Here is a 27221-nt window from a genome sequence, read left to right on the forward strand (position 1 = left end):
ACCAGGGAAGTCCCACCTCATTGTAGTTTTGATTTGCATTTCTCATAATTAGTGATGTTGCGCATCCTTCATGTGCCCCTTGGCCATCTGTATGTCCTCCTTGGAGAGATGTTTATTTAGGTCTTCTGCCCATTTTTTGATTAGTTTGTTTTTCTGATATTGAGCTCCATGAGCTGTTTGTATATTTTGGAGATTAATCCTTTGTCTGTTGCTTCGTTTGCAAATATTTTCTCCCATTCTGAGGGTTGTCTTTTCGTCTTGTTTATGGTTTCCTTTGTTCCGCAAAAGCTTTTAAGTTTCATTAGGTCCCATTTGTTTATTTTTGTTTTTACTTTCATTACTCTGGGAGGCAGGTCTGTATGCTTATAGAAGCATATAACTGGTTACTTAATGGATCATTTTGTGAAGTACAGAAGTGCTTGAGTTTAATTTGATGTTCACTATATATAAAATTTGATAGTAAAGCAATGTTAAATGCATTCTATTTAGTGTGTGTTGGGGAGGAGATATTTATCTGTGATATGTAAACTGTGAGAATTGAATTGGAATAATTTGTTTTGAAAAATTGTTATAATACATGTTTTTACTAAATTTATTTTTGTTTGTATATTGCAGTGTCTAAAAATGACTACAAAACGAAGTTTGTTTGTGCGGTTGGTACCATGTCGTTGTCTACGAGGAGAAGAGGAGACCGTCACTACTCTTGATTATTCTCACTGCAGTTTGGAACAGGTTCCCAAAGAGATTTTTACTTTTGAAAAAACTCTGGAGGAGCTCTACTTAGATGCTAATCAGATTGAAGAGCTTCCAAAGGTATGTTAATCCAGTCTTTCAAGAATTGCCTTTGGTTATTTTTATGCCTATAAATATGATATTCCCAATGTTGCCATAATGCTGCATATATATATATATATATATATGGGCATTGTTTCCCCTTTTTCTGGTTTACTTTCACCTTATGGTGTGCAACATGACTCAAATTTTTTTAAATAGAATGTTTAACCTTTATCTCTTCAAGTTAATTGCTTAAATACTTGTGCAAATAATTTAAAATTTTGTATTTAATTCCAGTACCTTAGCCACTAAGGTAGACAATAAGACTGCACAATTTCTGCAGCCAATAGATTTAACTAGACAAAGAATTGAAATGAATGTTTTTCTAGTTTTCCTGAGACATTGATCTACATTATAGTTATTGAGGATAAATTGTCCTTTCAGTTATCACATCAGAATTTTGCTTTTTAACAGCTTTGTAGAGGTAGTATTCTGTTTTCCCCATTTTAGTTTGTTTGGAAAAGTTTTGGAGGACTTAACGTTTCTGAAATGTAGGAGCAACTAGCAGGAGAACATAGGTTTGTTGCCATGAAACATCATCTCACATTAACAACTTCTTTGCTAAAATTTTTTAGTGGCGGCTACTTTTTTTTCCTTAAATTCTAACCCATCTTCATCCTCTACTCAGTTTCTTATTGTTGCGCGGAAAGCTACGATAGTTTTGTCAGAGAGCTTTACCACCCACACAACAGTGGTTTTCAAGCTGTGGGTAAAGACTTATTAGTGGCTCATAAAAATCAATTTAATATATGGGGCATTTCCGAATAATGAACTATTATTTGGACTGGCAGATTTAGAAAATAAAAAATACAGGACACCCAATTAAATTATACTTTTCAGATAAACAGTGAATAATTTTTTAGTATAAGTGTATCTCATGCAGTATATAGGACATACTTTCACTAAAAAATTATTGTTTATCTGAAACCCAAGTTTAATCAGGCATCTTGTATTTTATCTGGCAACCTTAACTGTCATAGAGTAGAAAATAAAGAGGGTTGCATGTATCTATTGTAACTTAAAATATTTGTTTTAGATTTGTGTGTGTGTGTATATACACACTGGATGGCAGCAGTGTTTTGAAGAAGGTTTTCTTTGGGTGGCCAGTGGTAAAATCATTTTGAAAGCAGTGCTATCCAAGATTGTCTTGTAAAGAAATCTGTATATAGATGTGGATAAAATATTAAAGGTTGTGGGTTGCGTGTTCATGAATTTCTCCCCTAAGTTGTAATAGGGTGCTTTATAATTGACTGTTCCCTTGTATATTGTTTTTCAGCAAGTAATTTATCTTCCTTAGCTAGTTCTCTTAGAGAAAATGGAAGACTAAAATTAGTCCCTTTTTCTAATCACCACCAGCAAGGTCTCAGTCTGGGGACTGTGTTGAAAAGAGAGAGGCTTGCTGTGATAGTGAAAATAACTGAATCATTTATCATGCCTAGCAATTTTCCATTTTTGGAAGAATGCTCTTCTTAAATAGGACTTATTCAGTGCCATCTTGCACACAGTTTTGTTTTTTTCTAAAGACTCTTCTTTTTTAGAATAATTTTAGATTCACAGCAAAATTAAGAGGAAGGTCTAGAGATTTCCCAAATATATACCCTGTCCCCACACATGGATGGCCTCCACCCTTATCAGCATCCCCCACCAGAGTGGTACCAGAGTGGTTAAACCACCAGAGTAGTTAAAACTGATGAACCTATGTTGAAAAGTCATAATCACCCAAAGTTCATGGTTTACATTATGATTTGCTCTTGGTGTTGTGCATTTTGTGGGTTTGGACAAATATATAATGACACGTATTCATCATTATGCTGTCAAACAGTATTTTCAGTGCCCTAAAAATCCTCTATGCTCTGTACAGTTTTTTGGTGTGGGGCTTAGAAGTAGCCCATTTACTTACTGCTTTTGGTTAAATATATTTTGGTCACATTTCATTATTGTGATTTTAGCATAACAGTATATTTGCTCCCTTATTTATTTTGTTCTCCCAAATCAGAATTCTATATTTTAAGTCATTTAAAATCAGTTGTACATATTTGAATTTAATTGATATAAACTTTCATTTTGGAATAAGGATGCTTGGAATACAAGATCCAAAGTTTACCATATTTAACAGCCACTTATTTTTTATGACCTTAGCAGAAAATACACCATATACTTGTTTTCACTAAGTGCATTTCACCCAGGGCAGAAGTGTGAGGATATAAATCATTCTGAGTAGTCCAATTGTGTTCAGATCCATAATAGCATAAAATAATAAGAGATCTTCCCTGGTATTTGTGTAGGTATAACTCATTCAGTTTTAATGACATTAATAATATTTGTTTGTGTAAAGGTTAATCAATGAAATATTTAAGGAAACTTAAGGAATAATCAAAATCCTTCTCTACCTTGTTTCAACAGCAACTTTTTAACTGTCAGTCTCTACACAAACTGAGTTTGCCAGATAATGATTTAACAACATTACCAGCATCTATTGCAAATCTCATTAATCTCAGGGAACTGGATGTCAGCAAGAATGGTAAGATTTTTTTTCCCCCTAACTTTTTGTACTTGGGAACATGTTATATTATTAAAATTTCTATTGTGTTTTAACAAATAAAAAGATAGAATTAAAAAGTCAGATTGTAATGTACTATCATAATTAGCTTTCATATATATATAAATGATCTATGAGAACTTAAAGGCAGAGAGTAAGTATAAACAATTTAAAATGACTGTTTAATTAAAATGCTGTGGGTAAATGCATGTACATATTTATATATCCTTATATCTATTTTTTTTGTATATATTTACAGCCCTGTTTGTGATGGTTGAGAAACTAGTAACAACTAACTGTAATGTCCGTTGTTGATTACATAATTTGATGCATCCATAAGAGTGGAATGTAATGTAGCTCCATCAATACTGACATAAAATATTCACAGTGTAGTGGTAAAGGTTAAAAAAAAAAAGTTGTGCAACATAAACGAATTGAACATCAACAAATATTTATTGAGAGACCACTCTGTGCCAAATACTTTATTAGGAGTTGGATTACAATTAATGATGAAAAGTAAAAGGACATGGTCACTGTTCTCCTGGGGCACACAGTCGTGGTTTTGTTTGTTTAGTTTGATAAACGTTGAAGAAAGTATGGAAGATATATTCCAAAATGTTAAGTGCTTACCTTGGAGGGAGAGAGAAGTAGACACTTGAAAATTTTAGAATGAGCATATATTCCAATATATTGGAATAAGCATTTCCCAAGAACAAGGAAATCCTTATACATAACCACAATATCATTATCACGCTCAAGAAATTTGACACCACATTTTCCCTGTTGCCTAATAATGCCCTTTTTAGCTATTTGCTCACCCTACCCCCACCTTCAAGTTAAAGATCACATATAGCATTCAGTTGTGTCTGTTTGATCTTTCAAAACCAGGAACAGTTTGCCCATGTTTTTGTGATATTGTCATTTTTGTAGAGTTCGGGTCAGTTGGTTTTTAATTTGTGTGAGTTTTCTTATGATTTTATTTTAGGTTAAATAAATTTCCTCAGCTTGAAACTTCTCTTTAAGGGCAGTTTGAAATTTGTTTCCATTCCTTGTGCTTAATAGAGTGGCAAGTATTGCTTGATAAATTCCAAAGTAAATGAACTTGATCCATTACATTGTGCTCTGCATATGCTGACAGTTAAGTAGTGTTATAGAACTTCGGAACTGTTGTGACTTTAGAAGTCATCAAGTGTAACCTTCCACTCCAAAGGGGTATCTTTTCTACTTTTTGGTCTTTTAAAATGAGAGATGTTAAGGTGTAAGGAAAGAGACCTGAAATAATCTGGGTGTTATTGATAAAACTCTATGCACCTGGGAAAGGCTAGTAACCCATGTAACTAGTCTTCATGATATGAAACTATTACTTGGCTCAATAATGAACACGCTTACATATATCCTCCTGAAAATGCACTAACTCCAGACTTATTACTCTAAATTGAGAATGGTGCAGTTATGGCCCTGCAGCATCATTAAATTAATATCTTAGACTTTCATGCAACTTCTTGAAGAATAATGTGTTTGAGTTAAGACAACCTATTGAACTGTAGTGTTTCTCTTTTTTTTCATTCTAGTTTCAGCAGTTCCTTCTTGCTTATATTGAAAACCTGCTTTGTACAATTGTGTCAGCTTGTGTTTTTGAGGAGTTGGAGATAATTTCTATGTGACCAAAAGATTTAGGATAAGCACTTGAATATTCTGCCCTGAAAGAGAATGGCTTTAGTAATTGTTGCCAACAAAACCTTACAATTTATTTTCATTAAAAATTAAGTTGATTTATCTATCCCTTTCTTCTCTTTCTATGTGACCTCATCTGTTTTTTTTTTTTTTTTTTAAGAAATTCACGTTCTTTTGTTTATTTATTTATTTATTTATGACTGTGTTGAGTCTTCGTTTCTGTGCGAGGGCTTTCTCTAGTTGCGGCAAGTGGGGACCACTCTTCATCGCGGTGCGCGGGCCTCTCACCATCGTGGCCTCTCTTGTTGCGGAGCACAGGCTCCAGACGCGCAGGCTCAGTAATTGTGGCTCACGGGCCCAGTTGCTCCGTGGCATGTGGGATCTTCCCAGACCAGGGCTCGAACCCGTGTCCCCTGCGTTGGCAGGCAGATTCTCAACCACTGCGCCACCAGGGAAGCCCTCATCTGTTTTTTAAATGGCAGAATCAGTCCCTTGCCTTTTACTTGTTTCCTTGGCTTTTTTTTTCTCTTTTTGGTCTTAAACTGATGTCTAAATGCAACCGCATTTCATTGATGGTGAAAAAAGCTAGTGAGGAGAGACAAGAAACTATGATAATGTCGGAACCATTACCTTGACTGATAAAAATTCTGGTATTCCTAATTCCTAATCTGATAGTCATCATTACAACTGATGTAATTAACCCACTTTACTTTTAGAGAGTTGAGATTATTTTAACTAACTTGTAATATGTAACCCTAAAGTGTATGTTTATACAAGTCTATGTTATTTATTTATTTATTGGCTGTGCCTTGTGGCTTGTGGGGTCTTAGTTCCCCGATCAGAGATTCAACCCGGGCCACGGCAGTGAAAGCCTAGAATTCTGACCTCTAGGCCACCAGGGAACTCCAGCTATGTTACTGAAAACAAGAAAATAGCATGCATATTATAGTTGATGTGGTTGGTTATGAGAAATTTGAGTTTTGCTAGTTGCGTATTTGATTAAGTAACAACTTGCTTAAAAGAGAGGATAGCACGCTAAATGAAAGTAGCGTTTATCAGATTTTGGAAGTATTAAAATTACATTTAGTATTAAGATGACCACTATGTTAGAGATGGATGGGAGTTTCATCTTATATTCTGAATGAGAAAATTGAATTACCCCTAAATTTTTTCTATATTACAACATCTCATCGTGTTAAATCTTGCATAAGATGCTTTAATCTTGTATCCAAGCTCTACTATTTTTTCCTTTTAGGTGTTTTTATCAGTTCAATCTAATAATATTCTAGTATATCTTAATATACCAGATGCTGCTTTCATATTTATTATCTACGTGCCCTGCTTGGAAGGAGGCAGGAAACATTGTGGCATACTTTATTAGTGTTTCAGCAAGCTGTATTTATTTAAAAGCACTTGTTTTAGGATTTTTACTTTCACATTTTCTTAGTTTCTGATCTTTCACATATTTCTTCCAGTGTTTTTCAACTGGCCAAGTAACATGGTTTGGTGATTAAAACATTTATTTAGGAAAAAGAAGAATTGTACTCTAATCATTGCTTCTCTGTTTATTTGCCCTGTTGTTATATTGGGGAATTAATCTCATTCTCGGTTAGACTATACATAATATTATCAATATTACCACGTCCCATCTTGCCTCATGAGACTGCCGACCAAATTGTGGACTAGTCTATGTATAGGATGTATATAAATTTAAGGTATTAATATTTGCATTCATTTTGTATGGAATTCTTTTTTTATCATTTATATTCTACGATAAAACTAGAGTGTTAGTTTATGAGTCTTAATTTGCTCTTTCCTTTCATGTCTAAAGTTTTGATTTGTTGTTAGATTTTTTTAAAATTTTATTTATTTATTTATTTATTTATTTATGGCTGTGTTGGGTCTTCGTTTCTGTGCGAGGGCTTTCTCTAGTTGCAGCAAGTGGGGGCCACTCCTCATCGCGGTGCACAGGCCTCTCACTATCGCGGCCTCTCTTGTTGCGGGGCACGGGCTCCAGATGCGCAGGCTCAGTAGTTGTGGCTCACGGGCCTAGTTGCTCCGCGGCATGTGGGATCTTCCCAGACCAGGGCTCAAACCTGTGTCCCCTGCATTGGCAGGCAGATTCTCAACCACTGAGCCACCAGGGAAGCCCTGTTGTTAGATTTTTAAAGAAATGAAAAGCTCACCAAGCTGCTATTGCAAGCGATTGCAGATAGCAACTGGTGTTAGAGAAATTATCATCCGTTGTGTTCAAATGGCCTGTCTTCTTGAGAAGACCAATAGGGATGATGATTAAAACAATTTGCGAAAGGGGTTGATAGAGAAAGCTGTTGGAGAGGAGAGAGAAAAGAAATGAAGACTATCTAGTTGTTAATTCTCTCTATATAAGCACACTGATTAAAAGCTAGGAATTGTAAGGCAAAGAAACCAGAAAGAGTGGCTCAGATCTTTCTGTCTGATATGGGAATGCTAGAGAGGTTAATTAGGCCTTTTTTAAAAAAATCGAGTCCAAAAGTCCAGAAAGAATGGGTTGAAAGTTTGTGGGTCAGAACAGAAAGCAGTTCCTTGAACCTGAGAAAATCTGATGATTGGGGACAAAATGTTGGAAAAGCCTCTTCACTTTAAGTTCAAAGAAGTTATATTGATTACAAGGGAAATTATAGATTGCTGGGGAAGTCACTATTTTTCTCTGTGTTTTAAAATTTCTAAAATTGCTAATTTGCTTAATAGTTAATGTTTAAGTTCAGCTGTTTTAATAAATCAGCTTATTTAAGATAATGAAAGAAGAAAAACCATGTGTTAAACTGACCTGGAAGTTAAAAAATGTAGACTGGTGATCACTGGTCACTGCTAAGTGTGTTGTTAATGTAGACTATAAGTGGGGTGTGCAGTCACTGTGCCTTGCCATAGGCCTTACCATTCACTGTGTTATAACTGATCCAAACCATACACCTGTTATCCCCTAGCCAATATAATCATCTGAGTTTGCAATTTCTCCTTTAACCTGTTTTGACTGGAACTCAGTGTTACATTCTGTACTATTTAATTACCTTAGCCTTTAAAATACAGAAACAGTAAGGAGCCACTATTAACTTATATTGTACATTTAGGGCATTGGAGGAGTGTTGATGCCCTCCAAACAGAGATCACCTGGATTACATGTGATTGAGCCATAGGGATGGAAGGGGAGTCTCAGGGGGTGCTAAAAGACTTATAGGATTTGGGCTTGTACTTGGTGATTGGAAGAAGGTTTAAGAATATGAGGGTTTGCTATGGATGGAATGCTGTCAAGAAGTAGGAGTAATTCTGTGATTGAGAATATTAATAAATCTCATCTATAGGGAGGGCAGATTAGAGCAAGACTAAAACTATAATCAGTAAAAAAGCAGCTGTCACTCATTAAGATAAGGGGTGGCTTGGACAAGGTTCATATTTTATCTTTGTCAAGACATGATTACAAATTTGCTTTTGTCTTGATCTGTCATGGTTAAGGAATGGCCTCGTCTAATATTGGTATTCAGTGAAATTGCTTAGTTCAACAGGAAAATACTAAGACCTCCCTTTGAATGCAGCTTGTTCATAGTAAGACAAGGACTAGCTGATAGTACAAGGCCAGTTCCTAGATTTCAGGAGGTATTTTCTCTTTCTTCGCAGTAAAGGGAGAACTCTTCTGTAACCAAAATAGATTAATATGAGAAGGATAGCCATGTTTTATAGTATCTTCATTTTAATGAGTTTTAGCAAGAGTCAAATTCTTATAAAAAGAGTATATGACAAAGAAGGAACACTACTGAAGTTAAGGGAGAATGAAAAAGGAACAGGTAGCTGAAATTGTTAGAGAATTAAGTAACTCATGATAAAATTCAGGTTCTGCATACTTTATGTACGAGGTTAAAAAGAGTTCTCTTTGGAGACAGGCTAACAAGCATTGAGGGTAGGCCTCATTGAGAAAGTGGCTTGAGCAAGGACTTGAGGAAGTGAGGAAGTTAGCCATGTAGATTTCTAAGGTAAGAATGTACCAGAAAGAAGAAACAGCCAGTGTAAAGTTTATAAGGTGTGAGTATCCATAGCATGTATGAGAAACAGAAGGCTATGGTAGCTAAAATATAGTGAGCAAGATGGGAGAGTGATAGGAATAGAGGTCAGAAAGGTAGGGATTTGGAGCAGCAGATAATGTAGAGCCTGGTAGGCATTTGTATGTACTTTGACATTTACTCTCAGTGAAATGGAATCATTTGGAAGAGTTTGAGTCAGGTCATTCAGAGCATGAAATGACTTGCATTTTAAAGGTTTACTCTGGTTATGTGTAGAAACAGTATGGTACAAGGGTGAAAAGTAACCAGTTTAGGTGCTATTTCAGTCGCCTCTAGTGATAGTGGTGGAAGTAGTGAGATGTAGACAGACTCTAGATACATTTGAAGGTTGAGTGAACAAGATTTCATGATGGTTTGGATGTGGGATGTGAGATAAGAGTCAAGAATGATCTCAGTGGTATTGGTCTATGCATGTGGAAGGATAGAGTGCTGCCAGCTGAGATGGGGACATCTCTGGGACTCGTAATTTTTAGTGGAAAAAGATCAGGAGCTCATTTTTGGACATGTTACATTTAAGATATCCAGATGTTCTTAGGGGTTTGGAGTTCAGTCGAAAGGGAAATGTGCTAGCTATACATATTTGATAATTGCCAGCATGTAGATGGTATATAGAGCCTGAGATTAGATACAGTCAACAAGGGCATGAATATGAAAGAGGACTAAAGAACGAGCCCTGGTGGCAACCCAACATTAAGAGATCTGGAGGAAAGAGAGAAAGGTACAAAAGATACTGAGAAGGAACACTACTGAGGAAGGAAGGAAGCCAATAGAATGAAAATATTTGTTTTTTTTTTGCTACATTTTAGCTTTCAAGAAAAGGAACTATGTCTTAGTATCTACAGTCCATAGCATGGGTACATATTTGCTGAATAATATAGAGAATAAGTAATTTCAGTTCGAGACATGTTTTATTTAAGGTACCTGACCAGTACCTAAAGGGCATTTGAAAATTCTTATTTGGAGTTAAGGAGAGAGGAGGGAACCGGAGATACAGATTTGGAACCTGAACATATATATGGTAAGAATTGAAATCACAGTGAATACATTGCTAGCAATTTGTAAAAGCAGGAAACCAGTGAGCACTTCAAAACTACTTGCTTAGGAAAAAATTACTACCATGGATCTGAAATTAGAGTTACTATTTCATAGATATTTATTGGTTAATTTTTATAAACCACATGCTATGAAATATAGTACTTTAAAATTTGAAAAATATGAAGTATATGTATTTGTGGAAGATGATATAAGCATTACTGTCCATTAAAATTTTTTTTTTAATTAATTAATTAATTTATTTATTTTTGGCTGCGTTGGGTCTTTGTTGCTGCGCACAGGCTCTTCTCTAGTTGCGGTGAGCGGGGGCTACTCTTCATTACGGTGCGCGGGCTTCTCATTGCGGTGGCTTCTCTTGTTGTGGAGCATGGACTCTAGGCACGCGGGCTTCAGTAGTTGTGGCACACGGGCTCAGTAGTTGTGGCTCGTGGGCTCTAGAGCGCAGGCTCAGTAGCTGTGGTGCACAGGCTTAGTTGCTCTGCAGCATGTGGGATCTTCCCGCATCAGGGCTTGAACCCGTGTGCCTTGCATTGGCAGGCAGATTCTTAACCACTGCACCACCAGGGAGGTCCCCATTAAAAATTTAAATTGCAGAAGTCTAACATAGAACTCTTTTTAAAAAAAAAAAAAAAAATTTTTATTTATTTATTTATTTTTGGCTGTGTTGGGTCTTCGTTGCTGCGCGTGGGTTTTTCTCTGGTTGCGGCGAGCGGGGGCTACTCTTCGTTGCGGTGCCCAGGCTTCTCATCGCGGTGGCTTCTCTTGTTGTGGAACACGGGCTCCAGGCACGCAGGCTTCAGTAGTTGTAGCACGTGGGCTCAGTAGTTGTGGCTTGCAGGCTCTAGAGCTCAGGCTCAGTAGTTGTGGTGCACACGCTTAGTTGCTCCGCGGCATGTGGGATCTTCCCAGACCAGGGCTCGAACCCGTGTCCCCTGCATTGGCAGGCGGATTCTTAACCACTGTGCCACCAGGGAAGTCCTAGAACTCTTAAAATTATCTTTCTCCATATAAAATTTTAGGTCAGTAGAACATACTGTAGTCTTTGGTCTTTTTCTCCTTAGATAGACTTTATCATGTACTTAAAATATTACAGCTCTTGGAATAATGTCATTTACATAGACTATTTCAAGATACATTATAGACTTTAATAAAAACCAATGAAATGATATGTAAAGCTGAGTATGAAAATGAAGTCAGGCTCTAATGAGGACAGTGTAGAATGTCCTCCTCCCACCTTCCCTCTAGATGTGGAATTTTTTTTTTAAGTATATGATAAGAATTATTATTATTATTTTATAAATTTATTAATTTTATTTCTTTATTTTTGGCTGTGTTTGGTCTTCGTTGCTGTGCGAGGGCTTTCTCTAGTGGCGAGCGGTGCTCCTCTTCGTTGTGGTACGCGGGCCTCTCATTGTGGTGGCCCCTCTTGTTGCGCAGCACGGGCTCCAGGCGTGCAGGCTTCGGCAGTTGTGGCATGTGAGCTCAGTAGTTGTGGCACACGGGCTTAGTTGCTCCGTGGCATGTGGGATCTTCCCGGACCAGGGCTTGAACCTGTGTCCCCTGCATTGGCAGACAGATTCTTATCCACTGCGCCACCAGGGAAGCCCCTATGATAAGAATTATTCACCACAACCAAGTGGGACTCATTCTGGGCATTCAATTTTGATATTTGAAAATAAATCAGTGTTATTCAACACATCAATAGACATATAATGAACTTGGTAATTCCATTCCTTGGTGTTTACTCAAGAGAAATGAAATACATGTCATTTGAAATTAAATATAGTGATTTTTTTTTTTTAAAGTTCATTGCAACTTTTTCATAATTATTGAAACCTCCTTCCTTTTTTTGCCCTATTCTTCAGTGTCTACCACATCTGCCATGGGAGCCCTGCTGCTACCAGATATTCCTTAGGGCCTGCCACCTAGGAGAGTTATTTTAATGTATCCTCAGTAGAATTATCACTTGAAGCAAATTATTTGTTAGTTGAAGAACTGATAAGAATTTAACTCCTAAATTTATAGGATTCAGTAACACTAAATATTTTGTTTGTAAATAAATGAGAGAAAAGAAAGAAGAAAAATTAGTGTAAAAAATATGGATGTTATTATTAGTGGGTAAGTCAAATTTAACGAGTTGTACAAAAGTACAGTATACTAAGTAGTTACATGTGTTTAGAATAGAGAATTGAGTCAGCCTAAATAAGACCTATTAGCAGTAATGTAAGAAGCATACAGATACTATTAAGTAATTCATTGTATAAATGCCCTAAAATATATATTTGAAGTGTTAAATGTGCAGGTAAAGGGATGCTTTGTAGATCAATAGTTCCATTTTGGGGACTTGTGATAGGGTTGTCAAGTTTTTATTTCAGCATTAAGAAAATTCCTAACCCTCATTCCCTCCAAAAAGCAGCATCTCTCATATCCCTATTACCATAATTTTATTTAAAACTGACTTTTCACTCAAAAGAAAATGAATGCTATAAAGCCACTAAAGTTTAAAACTTACATGAAATGAAAAATTTCCAAAATCAACTCAAGAAGAAATAGAAAACTGAAAATACTAAATCAAATTAGTGGTCAGAAAAACTGTTAGACCTAATTTTAGGGAAAAGTTGGACCAAACCTTCATGGAATGGGATAATCCTTAATTTATAAAACCTATTCTAGAGGTTAGAAAGGGAGGAAGGTACTTGACTCAGTTTATAAGGGTAATAAAACTTTAATAACAGAAATAGATAAAGACTGTTTAAATTAAAATGTTGGAAATTCTCTGCTGGGATGACAGGAGTGGCTCTGCTGTAGATCTCATTCTCTGTCAGGCTAGCCCAGGCATCCCAGGCATGTCCTCATAGGACAGGTAGGGGAACCTGAGATCTAGTGGAAATTAGGCAGGGCTTTTTTAAACCCTTGATTTCATCAATTGTGTTAACATTTTAGTGGCCAAACCAAAACACATGGCTGAACCCAGAATCAGGATTAGGGAAATTATACTTTGCATTTTGTTGGGAGGAGCTGGTACATCACATTCAGAGAGTGGTAATAGGGAGTAGTGAGCGGTCATTAATGTAATCCATCTATCACACATTTCTAGAAATAAACTTAACAGAAAATGTGCAGTATGATCTAAACAGGAAGACATAAAACTACGGAATAGATCAGTATAAGAGGGTAACAGAAAAGACTGTCCAGAAACATAACCATGGACTATGACACACAAAAATTCCTCTACAAATGGAATATGACACACAGAAATGCCTCTACAAATCAGTGAAATAAGGAAAACAAATATTTCATAAGTGTTGGCACAGTGTTTTTATATGGGAAATAGTAAAAACAAAGAGAGCCTTACTTCACAGCATATACTAAAATAAATTGCAGATAGATTAAGTAATATGAAAAACAAAAATTACAATTATTAGAAAATGTAGAAAAATATTTTTACGACTTCGGAGTAGAAAAGATGTCTTATTCAAATATTAAAAGCATAGCAGTAAAGGAATGAAATTTCTACATGACAAAATATAAAGTAAAAATTCATGACAGGCTGTGAGAAAACATTTGATATACTGGTATTTCTAAAGAATGCTTACAATCAGTAATTAAAAGAATCCAATAAAAAATGTGCAGTGAACAGAGAATTCACAGAAGAAATAAAAATGATCAGTAGGAAGCAATGCAAGCGTCCATCAGCAAATGGATAGAGAAGACATGTTTTATACATATGTGTGTGTGTGTGTGTGCACGATGAAATATTAATCAGGCGTAAAAAGGAATGACATTCTGACATTTGCAGCAATGTGGATGGAGCTAGAGTTTTTTTTTTTTGCTGTGACATGCGGCATGCAGGATCTTAGCTCAATCTTAGTTCTCCTACCAGGGATCAAACCCATGCCCCCTGCAGTGGAAGCGCAGTCTTAACCACTGGACCACCAGGGAAGTCCCCTTTTTAAAAGATTTTTTAAGTTCAAGTATAGTTGATTTACAGTGTTGTGTTAGTTTCAGTTGTACAGGAAAGTGATTCAGTTATACGTATACATTTGTGTGCGTGTTTATATGTAAGTGTGTGTGTGTGTGTGTATATATATATATATATTCTTTTTCAGATCTTTTCCCTTGTAGCTTATTACAAAAAATCTATTTCTGTTTTGTATATAAATTCATTTGTATCTTTTTTCTTTAAGATTCCACATATAAGCGATATGATATTTGTCTTTTTCTATCTGTCTTCATTTAGTATGATAATCTCTAGGTCCATCCATGTTGCTGCAAATGGCCTTATTTCATTCTTTTTTATGACTGAGTAATATTCTATTGTATATATGTACCACATTTTTATCCATTCCTCTGTCGATGGACATTTAGGTTGCTTCCATGTCTTGGCTATTGTAAATAGTGCTGCAGTGAACATTGGGGTGCATGTATCCTTTTGAATTATAGTTTTCTCTGGATATATGCCCAGGAGTGGGATTGCAGGATCATATGGTAGCTCTATTTTTAGTTTTTTAAGGAACCTCTGTGCTGCTCTCCATAGTGGCTGTACCAATTTACATTCCCACCAGCAGTGGAGGAGGGTTCCTTTTTCTCCACACCCTCTCCAGCATTTTTATGTAGACTTTTTCATGATGGCCATTCTGACCCATGTGAGGTGATACCTTATTGTAGTTTTGATTTGCATTTCTCTAATAATTAGCGATGTTGAGTCTTTTAATGTGCCTTTTGGCCATCTGTATGTCTTCTTTGGAGAAATGTCTGTTTAGATCTTCTGCCCATTTTTTGATTGGATTGTTTGTTTTTTTTTTAATATTGAGCTGTATGAGCTGTTTATATATTTTGGCGATTAATCCCATGTTGGTCGTATTGTTTGCAAATATTTTCTCTCATTCTGTAGGTTGTCTTTTTTGTTTTGTTTATGGTTTCCTTTGCTGTGCAAAAGCTTTTTAAGCTTAATTAGGTCCCATTTGTTTATTTTTTGGTTTTAGTTCCATTACTCTAGGAGATGGATTCAGAAAGATATTACTGTGATTTATGTCAAAGAGTCTTCTGCCTATGTCTTCCTCTAGGATTGTTATACCATCTGGTCTTACATTTAGGTCTCTAATCCATTTGGAGTTTGTTTTTGTGTATGGTGTTAGAGAATGTTTTAATTTTATTCTTTTACGTGTAGCTGTCTAGTTTCCCCAGCACCACTTATTGAAGAGACTGTCTTTTCTCCATTGTATATTCTTGCCTCTTTTGTTGTGGATTAATTGACCACAGGTGTGTGGGTTTATTTCTGGGCTTTCTACCCTGTTCCTTTGATCTATATTTCTGTTTTTGTGCCAGTACCATACTGTTTTGATTACTGTAGATTTGTAGTATGGTGTGAAGTCAGGGAGCTTGATTCCTCCAGGAAGGGGAGAGGGACTAGATAGGGGCATGAGATTAGGAAATATGATCTACTATGTATAAAATAGATAAGCATCAAGGATATATTTATTGTACAGCACAGGAAATTATAACCATTGCCTTGTAATAACTTTTAATGGAATATAATCTGTAAAAAATACTGAATCACTATACTGTACACCTAAAACTTACGTAATGTTGTGAATCAGCTGTATTTCAATTTAAATAGATATTAAACACGTGAAAATGTGTTCAGCATCTCTAGGAAATATCAGGAAAATATCTAGTTTTAATTAATATTTCTATTATTTCTGGTGAGGTTCAACCCCTTATACTAGCAAAAAGTAAAGACATCATCAAATGTCAACAAGAATATAAATAGGTACTGTAGTATGAAAATTGATATTACCACCCTGGAAAAGAATTTGGACGTTATCTAGTGACACTGATAACTATGTGCCATGTCCTATTCCAGTAGTGAACAAGAGAGGCAAAGATTCTCCCCTCACAGAGCATGTACGCTTAGTGGTGCCTGATAAGCAAACTTCTAAAGATAGGTAAATATATGTTAATCTGCTTTACATTGTCCCATGTATCCCTGGGTTTTCATATATTTTTTTCCCCCTCTATGTTTCAGAATGGCTGTTTTCTGTTACCATGTCTTCCTGTCTCTATGACATGTTCTCCTACAGTGACTAATCTTTTAATCCTGTCCTTTGGATTTTTCATTCACATATTGTATTTATCATTTGTAAAGTTTCTGTTTCTTACATTTAATCTTTTCCTTCCCATTTTGTTCATTTTTTCCCTTTAAGTACAATAGCTGTTTTAAAGTGCTTTTTTGCTAATATTGTTATCTAAGTAGAGAGAATAATACAATAAACCTGATGTGCCTACCAACCAGCTTCAAAATTTATCAGTATGTTATAGTTTCATTTATACCTCCTGTTTTGTCACCTCTGATTGTTTTAAGGCAAATCAGACAACCTCTTTCATGTATAAATATGTTAAGATGAAACTCTCTATTATCACATTTAAAAAAAGAGAACCAGCTAACAGTAATTCCTTAATATCATTAGATATCCATCAGTGTTAACATTTGCTGATTTGAAGCTTTACATGAACTCTGTAAATTCCAGCAAAAGTTCCTTAAACTAACATTGAAAAAAAAAAAGAATCATCTTGAAACTGTTAGGGAAATTGAATTTTAATAAAACAACAATGATAAAACCTTTCCTTAAGGAATCATTAAGCCCAGATTTTTTTAATTGAAATTTTTATTGAGATAATTGTAGATCCACATGCAGTTTTAAGAAACATTACAGAGTGGTACTCTTGTACTTGTCACCTAGTTTCCCCCAATGGTAATGTTTGCAGTCATTATAGAACAGTAATAATATTGACATCAATACAGCCCCCCAGTCTTACTCAGATTTTTCCAGTTTATGTGTGTGTGTGTGTGTGTGTGTGTGTGTGTGTGTGTGTGAAGTAGGTTTGGATATTTATCACAGTCAGTTCTCTCTGATCTCCTCTTACCTGGGTAGTTCTTCAGTTTTTCTTTGTCTTTATCTTTTTAGACCCAGAGAGTTTTGAAGATTACTGTCCAGCTGTATAGGATTTCCCTTAATTTGGATTTGTTTTATGTTTGCTTATGATTCAATTCAGGTTGGGTGTTTGGGGCAGGAACACGACAGTAGATGGTGCACCCCTTCTCAGTGCGTCTTAAGATTAGTTGCCCCGTGATGATGCTGTTAACTGCTGATGCTAACTTTGAAACAGTTTAAGTGGTGCCTATGAGATTTCTTCACTTTTTCCCCCTCTTAAAATTAATAAGTATTTTGGGGAGAGAAACTTTGAGACTATATAAATGTATACTGTTTTTCTTCATTCTTTAACCCACTAATTTTAGCATCCATTGATGAGTTTTGACTGATCAGTTATTACTGTAATATTTGCCAGTTGATTTTGTATCATTCATTTTTTCATTATCTGAAATTCTATACTTGGGCACTGTGGTAAACTTGCTTAGAATCATACATCAATGAAGTTGAAAGAGCCTTAAATGATCCTCTAGTGTCAGCCCTTTTGATATTCATGTTATGTTAGTGGAGGAATGAGTCTTATAACACAGAATTTTTGTAATATTTTTTGAAGTTATTAATTCGCATTCCTCTAGTCTAGATTAGAACAGTACTACTTAAAGTTTCTCTATGGATTGTTGCTAGTTCACAAATTATTGTTGCTATATTTTTGCTAAGTTGAAGAGATAAGATTAAGTGCTAAGAAACTTCTACCATAATTTGACTTGTCACATTTGTGTTGTATTTTACAGAAGTATTGGTGTACAACTGTGTCAGGCATATCCACTGGCATATCTGATACATATTTTCTACCTCTTCTATCTTCAGCTTTGCTTTCAGCTTTGTTATCCTGTATGTATTAGGGACCAGCTCAGTCTGGAGCCCAGCAGTTAAGAAGTAATGCCTCTTTTATACACACTACTATATAAAAAATAGATAACCAATAAGAACCTACTGTATAGCACAGGGAACTCTTCTTAATACTCTGTAATGACGTATATGGGAAAATAATCTAAAAAAGAGTAGATATAGGTATATGTATAACTGACTTATTTTACTGTACAGCAGAAACTGATACATTGTAAATCAACTATACTCCAATAAAAATTTAAAAAAAAATTAATGCCTCTTTTTATGTGAAAAAACAAAGAATGCTTAATTGTTCTGAATTTTGTGTCCTTAATACCACATAGAGAAGGCACTGATTTTCAGAAGAGCTGGGAAAAGGAAAGGAAGGCAAAACTAAACAAGATAATTAGCACTAGTCATAAAGAGGCAAAAGAGTGAAGAGAAATTGTTGTGCAGATGGTTCTGTTCGTTTGACGTTGGTGTTGTCAATTTATCAAGAATCTGCTCAGTTGGTAAATTTTGAATCTGAAAAGTGTACATTAATTATTAATATCATTATGATTTTTTCCTTTGTAATAGATTCTTTTCACTTGATCATTGATTATTTGTTCATTTTCTAGGGATACAGGAGTTTCCAGAAAATATAAAAAATTGTAAAGTTTTGACAGTTGTGGAGGCCAGTGTAAATCCTATTTCCAAGTGAGTTCTTCTCTGTTGAATTAAAAGTTACCTTTGTGAATAAAGCAAGTATGATATAGTAGAATATTACTTTCTACATTTTAATGAACAGTTAATACCAATCTGAAATCTGCACAAAATTTTAGTTAGATTAAAAAGGAGCCTTTTAATTACTCTTTCTAACTCCATATATTACAGAGGTAAATTTGACATCCATACAGATAAGGCAAGTGCTTTTCCCCAAGTCTCAAAGATAGTAAATGTCAGAAATGAGACTAGAATCCAGGTCTCCTAGCTCAGTGTTACTTGCACAATATAAAAATGTCTTCACCTGCAAATCCAATGTGTGTGGCACACTCAAACTTTTGAAAAGAATAAAAGAAACCGAAAGGTCAAAAAGGTAAAAACAACAAAAAAAGAGAAAAGCCATGTGATTGGTTGTACTATATATCAGAGGTCACATATATTCTTTTATGATGGTAATGCCTTTAAGCAGAATGCTTTCTGAGACCAAAGCTGTTAAATTTTGCAAAAATGGAATGATGAAGCAAAAGGTGAATAGTGTGAAGCATAGCTTAGTATAGCTAAGTTGAAAGTTGAAACCAGCTTTCACATATTACAGTATTGTATTTAACGAGTTTTTCCAAACATGGACAAACATGTAAAGATGATGTTTTACCTTCATCTGAAAATATTCCTCTAGCATCAAGTTCTAGATTTGTAATTTCTTTTGTAAGCCAGAGGAAATAAAATAAAGCTACTTATAGGTTCTTATATGATCTTAAATGTCATTCAGCTTTTAATATTATTTCTTTCCATTTGGTCATTATAAAATTATACAATCTTTATTTGATTATTTAGGGACCAAATATTGAAATTGAAAATTATCTAAACCAGTGTTTCTCAAATAGGGACTGTTTTGCTCTTATGGCTATTTGGTAAATTCTAGAGACATTTTTTGGTTTTCACAACTTGTGGTGGTGGACAGTGCTGCTGGCTTCTAGTGGGTCAGAGGCTAGGGTTGCTGTTAAACATCCTACAATGCAGAAGACAGCCTCCTGACAACACAGAATTATCCAGCCCCAAAAGTCAATACTGTCAAAGTTTAGAATTCTTTGTCTAGTCCCTTGGATTGGTGTTAGATAAGGTGAATTTCAAGAGTGTCTGCTGATATCATAGTCATGGCCTGAATACATTTCTGTGTGTTGTGGCTCATTCATAGTTGACTGTTACGTGCAGATTTTATCTTATTGAGACAAATATTGCCTTACTTCCTTTTTACAAAATGATGAAGGTGTAAACATTGAAACAGGTAAGTTATTATAAAAGGCAAATCTCAATTTGAGGATCACTCATAAAAGTGAAGAGGTGACTGTTATCTGTTAAGAACATGTGTTGGTTAGACAGTTTCTTAGACAGGTTTTAATAAGAGACTAAAATTCTGTATATGAATTAAATTTAAATTCTGGTTTATTTTACCTAGGCTTCCTGATGGATTTTCTCAGCTGTTAAACCTAACCCAGTTATATCTGAATGACGCTTTCCTAGAGTTCTTGCCAGCTAATTTTGGCAGGTAAGTTACAGTTTCTTCTAAAACCTTCTCTTGTTAGCTCTTGTAAAGTTTACAAAACTACAAGTTGCTTTAGTAATACTATTAATTACAGTTTCATAGGCTCTTCTTTTGTAATTATTTCCAAGCATTGTCGTTTTTATAGTTTCTTCAGAACTTGTTATTTTGTCTTGGAATTTATTTTCCCAAATAGAAATAAGCAGTGAAAATTTAAAAGAAAAACGTAATTTAACACTTGGTTTCAAAGTATGTAAAATTAGGGAGTTTATTTAAATTGGGATAATTTTTGCATATTTGATATAGAATGCTTTATTCTTAGCACTTACACATTTTTTAAAATGATCTAATTATTGGTTTATCTGTCTTCACTGGAATCAAAGTTCTGGAGAAAAGAAAAATGTGTTTCTGGGGTCCACCCCATTGCTCCCTGCTTGAACTTAGACCGATTCTTGTCATACTGTAGTCCCTGAGTAATTTTTCTAATGGAAAAATGAATCAGTAAATGAACAATAGGTATCAAATTATTATTGTGTTTAGATTAATTGCTAGAGGAAATGCTATCCAAATACATGTTAATATGGTAGTCATCTTTTTGTCTTGAAGACAAATACCATATGATCTCACTTATATGTGAGATCTTAAAAAAACCACCAAAACCCCAAGCTCATAGATACCAGAGAAAAGATTGGTGGTTGCCAGAGGTGAGGGGGCGGGGGTGGGCAAAATGGGTGAAGGTGGTCAAAAGGTACAAACTTCCAGTTATAAAATAAATAAATCATGGGGATGTAATGTACAACATGGTGACTATAGTTAACCATACTGTATTGTGTGGTATTTGAAAGTTTCTAAGAGAATAGATCTTAAAAGTTCTCATCTCGAGAAAAAAAAAATTTTGTAACTGTGTATAGTGACAGATGTTAACTAGACTTTTTGTGGTGACCATTTCACAATATAGTTGACCCTGGAACAATGCATGGATTAGGGGTGCTGATCTTCCACACAGTCAAAAATCCACATATAACTTATAGTTGGCCCTCCATATCCGTAGTTCCTTAGTATCCAAGGTTCCAAATCCGCAGATTGAACCAACCACAGATCGTGTGGTACCATAGTATTTACTGTTGAAAAAAATCTGTGTATAAGTGGATTTGCACAGTTCAAACCCATGTTGTTCAAGGGTCAGCTATGGGCCGGCTTTAGCTCAAGCGGTTACTCTGTCCCATTGGACTTCTGATGTCTATGTTGTTCAAGGGTCAACTGTACATACAAATATCGAATCATTATGTTGTACACCTGAAACTAACAATGTTGTTTGTCAATTGTATTTCAAAAAAGAAAAAAGAATTTTGGGTGTCACTGCAGCCCAGTGACTGTCCTGTGGGAACCACGTTATAATGCTTTATATATTTACATACATGCACATATATATGTATGTATGTACACATATATGTATATACACACATGTGTATGTATGTGTATACTTATATGCATGTCATGTACTTGTCAGATTTCTCTTCTGTATCTGGTATTTGGACCACTTTTTAAAATTGAAATGTATTTGACATGTAACACTGTGTAAGTTTAATGTATACAGCCTGCTGACTTCATACATTGTATGTTGTAATATGATTGCTGTTGTAGCATTAGTGAGCACCTCTGGACCAGTTCATCTGCTCATTTATCCTCTAATTTTATTGGAATGTGCATCACTGAAGTGCCAGAGGATTTTCTCCTTTTCCATGTTCCCTTGTGTTTCTTTATTTTTCTCTCTCAGAGCTCAACCCTAGAGTTAAATTATTGTTCTGTAATCTACTAATGACTAATAATCTGGGGAGGTTTTTTCAGAAAAATGCATGAAGTTCGTTAGGATGGATATTAGGGGACAGTTATTTTGTGCTTTGGATATTTCAAGAAGTGTTTATTCCCCCCTCCCCCAAGTAATTCTGAGGAGCAAAAATAGTCTTTTCTTCTTTTATATTTCTGTGTAATTTTTTAAAAAATATTAATTAATTAATTAATTTATTTTGGCTGTGTTGGGTCTTCGTTTCTGTGCGAGGGCTTTCTCTAGTTGCTGCAAGTGGGGCCACTCTTCATCGCGGTGCGCGGGCCTCTCAGTATCGCGGCCTCTCTTGTTGCGGAGCACAAGCTCCAGACGCTCAGGCTCAGTAATTGTGGCTCACGGGCCCAGCCGCTCCGCGGCATGTGGGATCTTCCCAGACCAGGGCTCGAACCCGTGTCCTCTGCATTGGCAGGCAGATTCTCAACCACTGCGCCACCAGGGAAGCCCTCTGTGTAATTTTTAATACAATATTCTGCACGTTGTAATTACACGATAAATATTGGTTGCTTTAAAATTTTAGAGGATTGCATTAATTTGTTAATTAAATTCTTTATCTTTGTCATACATGCTTGATTTATTTTATTTGTTTTGCAGATTAACTAAACTCCAGATATTAGAACTTAGAGAAAACCAGTTGAAAATGTTGCCAAAGTAAGTAAAGGTGCTATCCTTTGTGAAATTTAGTTTAGAATTTTAAATTCTTAAATCCTTAGAGAAATATTAACTTTTTAATATCTAAAATGTGAGTGCAAATTATTTTAAAAGACTGACATTTGTGGTCTTTGTATATTAATTAGTGGTGTTCAATATAAAAATCTGTATATCTGTTGGTATTTAATAGTGATTTCATAGCTCTCTGGAACTCAGTCTTGTGTGACAAAAGTCAGAATAATAAGTATGTAAAGCCCACCTGAGTCCCAAAATAAAGATCCCCATTTCTATACTAGAGCTCTTACATAGTACTCATTAGAGAGACTCATAAGGTCTTCATGTAAAGTCTGGTAACTCTTAAGTTTTCAGAACTTGTTTGGTTTTAGTCTGTTGTAAATTGGAAATAGGATGGAGGGCCCCCTACTGGTAAGCTAACATCAAGAGGAGATGGTAGTCCAAGAGCAAATAAGATAAAACTAAAACAGATACACAAACTCAGAATGCACTGGTCTATGTCCATTTATTGAAGAAATGTCTTAAAACACCCTGATTCACTGCTGCATTTTTACAGTTTAGGTAATGGCAAACTACAGACTGGCTAAATCTGCCCCAGAGCCTACTTATTGTAAATAGTTTCACCAGAACCACATTCATTCATTTACATATTGTCTATGGCTGCTTTTGCTCTACAGTGGTAGAGTCAAGTAGTTGTGACAGAGACTTTATGCAAAGCCTAAAATATCTGACCCTTACAGAAAACTTCTCAGACTCCTGTTGTAGTTTATTTGTCAAGAGTTGTCACCTCTTGATAGAAGCATCTTCAGTTCTCCAGGAGTTGTTCTGTTTACTCAACTTCTGTAGTATTTTACTTATATCTGTTATGACATTTACTGCATTAGCCTAATTTTTAAAATACATTTTACTCTTGTCTTACCTGACCAGCATATTCCCATGGGCACATGTACTTGGTCCTTCCTCCTCCCCACCCCCACCCCCCCATGAGTGTAAGGCTTTGAGGGCAAGGAGCATATCTGGTTTTGATTCCCAGAAGACTGGATTGATTAGAGTTTATGGTGATGGTTGTGAGTATAAATTAAAGTGGGAATTATCCATATTAAAATTCAAAAAGGTTTAAATTTTTACAGACTTGGTATTGGCATTGATGACTCCTTAGCTCAGAACTTGACTGCTAAGAGATTTGAATAAACAAGGTGTAAATTGTTTACTGAAACATCTAAGCCTACAATTAATATGGTGTCTCTGATATCATAGGTAATTCACTTATTTTAACTCCTTCTATTTTAAGTCTTTATTTAACTTCAGATTGGGCTCTCTCAGTGTATTTGCAAATATAATTCTTTACTGCTTTCTTTTTAAGACATGATTAAAATATTTGAGGCCTCACAAACTATAAAGAGGCCACAATTTTACGTGTTAGGAAAGTCATGTGCATTCAGGTTATGTGAGTGGACCTTTTTATGATCCAAGATTAGAACAGTGGGAAAGCTGTTTTAAATACGCAGTTAAATGAAATTTAATACCATCTTAATACTGGAGAGCACAGTACAAAGAACACAAAGGATGTATATTTTTCCTCTGAGACAGAAGAGAAGGTAAAAATGAGTTAAGTACAAAGGAATTTTAGAGACAAACAGGATGAAATTTGAGGGATATTGTTTTTACTTTCTCCTTGAAGTAGGAAGCTGGATCTTAAATGAATAGACGTAAAAATGAAATGAAAATGAAAAGATGAAATTTTGTGTCTTAGATTTTTTTTAAAAATTTATTTATTTATTTATTTATTTATGGCTGTGTTGGGTCTTCGTTTCTGTGCGAGGGCTTTCTCTAGTTGTGGCAAGTGGGGGCCACTCTTCATCGCGGTGCGCGGGCCTCTTACTATCGCGGCCTCTCTTGTTGCGGAGCACAGGCTCCAGATGCTCAGGCTCAGTAATTGTGGCTCACGGGCCTAGTTGCTCCGCGGCATGTGGGATCTTCCTAGACCAGGGCCCGAACCCGTGTACCCTGCATTGGCAGGCAGATTCTCAACCACTGCGCCACCAGGGAAGCCCTTAGATAGATTTTTGAGGTGTATGAGTAGGACCAAAGTTGCCAGTGTTAGCTACAGCAAGTTGCGATGGAGATGCTTTTAGAATTTAACAGTGTTATTTCCTCTTTTTTATTACATATCTGTGTCATTCACATTTTCCTAAATCAGTTTTAAAACTTAAATTTCTAACGATATTGTTTGTAATTGAATTTTCTAGTGCACTGCTTTTCTTTTGTACCCTTTTTAAAAAATAACTTACCCTTGTTGATATAAAGTGTTTAATTGCTGCATGTGAATTTTCTGTGTTATCTTGTCATTATAAGAATACTGAATTAAGAAAAATAAGACCATGTTTTCTTCTTTCAATCTTACCCCCTCCTCACAGCCCTCTTTACCTTTCTCAAACGTTGGCCTGGTATAGTATTATGGACATAGGAGTTAGTATCTAATCTTTCTTGAGAAAGATCCTGGAAACACCTTTTCGCTTTGTTATAAAGCAAATTGGTACTAATTTGCAGGTTTTCAGGACAAAGACAGATGTGAGTAAGGGAGGTAGAATTATAGTACCTCATAGAACCTGAGAATAGGCACTCAGTAAATCAGAGTTAAATAAAGCAGCTTTGAGAAAAATTGATGTTGGGAGATGAATTAAATTAGTGTTGATAGAATGGCATATTTTAAATAGAAGGGTTAGGGAAAATTAGCTTTCTCTAATGGTAGGTCAGTAACATAATTACATTACAATTATGATATGTATTCTTATTTTTTTTTTCACTAAAAAGCCAGATAAATTTAATCAAGTTTTATTTTACTTATTATTACTAATTTGTTGAATTTCAAGAGACAGTAAAAATAATCTGTGTTCTTGTGTCATAATTTAAGGAGTCTGTTGGTTTTTAATGGTGTTAATTTCCTAATTAACATATTGATATATTGATAATATGAAGATTGTATTTTGCCATCATTTTGTCATATCCTAGAAAAATTTAATGTGTTCCTAGGGAGTTCCCTGGTGGTCTAGTGGTTAGAATTTGGTGCTTTCACTGCTGTGGCCCAGGTTCAATCCCTGGTTGGGGAACTCCCGCAAGCCATGCGGCATTGCCAAAAAAAAATTTAAAAATTAAAAATTAGAAAAAAAATTAATGTAGTTCCTTATCTGGGTAGCTGGTAGCACCTCAACCTATTAAATAATAGGTTTTTCTAAAAATAATAATTTAAGAATATAAATATGTGTTTGAATTAATTAGAAATTAGTTTAGTTTAAAAAGTGCCTTCATTGAAGGAGCTATAAAAATACAACTTAGTTTATTTCATCATGAAATCAGTTTGTACATTCTTCAAGTTTCTGTAGTTGCAGAGATATGTTGGTATTAAGTTGGAAGTTAAAAATGGTATATTGTAGCTTTAATTTAAAATGCAGTCTACAAATTATATTTGTGATTCATGTAAAACTTTATTTTGAATTATATTGAATTTAATTTGAAAATGTGGGGAACAATGTAATATTTACTGTTCTTGGAATTTTGAATGTTAATTTTCAGTTAATTATCTTAAAGTTTTACAAATATATCACCAGTCTTGAAAAATGGTAATTCATATGAAGCTGCCAAACAATCTAATCATTAGTTAATTTATACTATCTGAAAATTTATTTTGTGGAAAAAATGGAAAATCAATTACTCGTATTCTGGACTGGGGGTTTAAATTTACTGCAATTGCTTCTTAAGAATAGAAATAACCTGATGAGAAGGCAAAATTAGAGAATAATTGATAACTTATTTCATTTTATTTAGAAATTAAATATGACTTTTTTCTTAGAAAATTATTATTTTTATTTTATCAACATTTGAAAGCCTGTATGTTATTAGATAATACATAAGAATATTTTACACTATAAATTTTAAAAGATTCCATGTAATTGATATTTTTGTATACTTAATTCTTTATTAATCCATTGTGCATAGAACCATGAATAGACTGACCCAGCTGGAAAGACTGGATTTGGGAAGTAATGAATTCACAGAAGTGGTAAGTTCTCACCACCCTCACTATCCATAAGTCTTTTCATTTGATCAAGAGCAAAATGTGAAAATTAATGTGTTTATTTCTCTGCATTTGTAAAGTATAAAATTGGGTAAAGATATACACATATTTTAGGGAGACAAGATATGAAATTTTTTAACAGGGAAAATTAAACAGATAACAACATCTGAAAGGAGTGAGGGTAAAAATGTAAAATTAATGAGAAACCCATAGAAAAGGTATTTAAAAGTTTTTAGGCACAGGAAGTAGAAACTTTGAAAGATTATAAGGGTAAAAGTTTCATCAGACTAGAATGCATCAGGAAAAGTACTTGTGAGTCAAAAATAACTCCATGGGAGTATTGCTTAGGAATTTACTCAGTGATAAAGTACTTCTCTA

At 34.9% G+C, this 27221-nt stretch overlaps 1 protein-coding gene across 8 annotated transcripts in view; it reads left to right on the forward strand.

Annotated features, from left to right (window-relative positions):
* The window catches only part of ERBIN (erbb2 interacting protein), a 112051-nt gene that overhangs the window by 40798 nt on the left and 44032 nt on the right, over positions 1-27221 (forward strand). For all 8 annotated transcript variants that reach the window (XM_068535425.1, XM_068535427.1, XM_068535430.1 and 5 more), the window contains exons 3-8: positions 616-813; positions 3238-3355; positions 18635-18713; positions 20176-20265; positions 22697-22753; positions 26765-26828. In XM_068535425.1, coding sequence (XP_068391526.1) covers positions 625-813; positions 3238-3355; positions 18635-18713; positions 20176-20265; positions 22697-22753; positions 26765-26828 — 597 coding nt within the window. In that variant the 5' untranslated portion in view covers positions 616-624. The remainder of the gene's footprint in view (positions 1-615; positions 814-3237; positions 3356-18634; positions 18714-20175; positions 20266-22696; positions 22754-26764; positions 26829-27221) is intronic.

The sequence above is a fragment of the Eschrichtius robustus genome, chromosome 2 (assembly GCF_028021215.1).
Source record: "Eschrichtius robustus isolate mEscRob2 chromosome 2, mEscRob2.pri, whole genome shotgun sequence".
NCBI lineage: Eukaryota > Metazoa > Chordata > Mammalia > Artiodactyla > Eschrichtiidae > Eschrichtius > Eschrichtius robustus.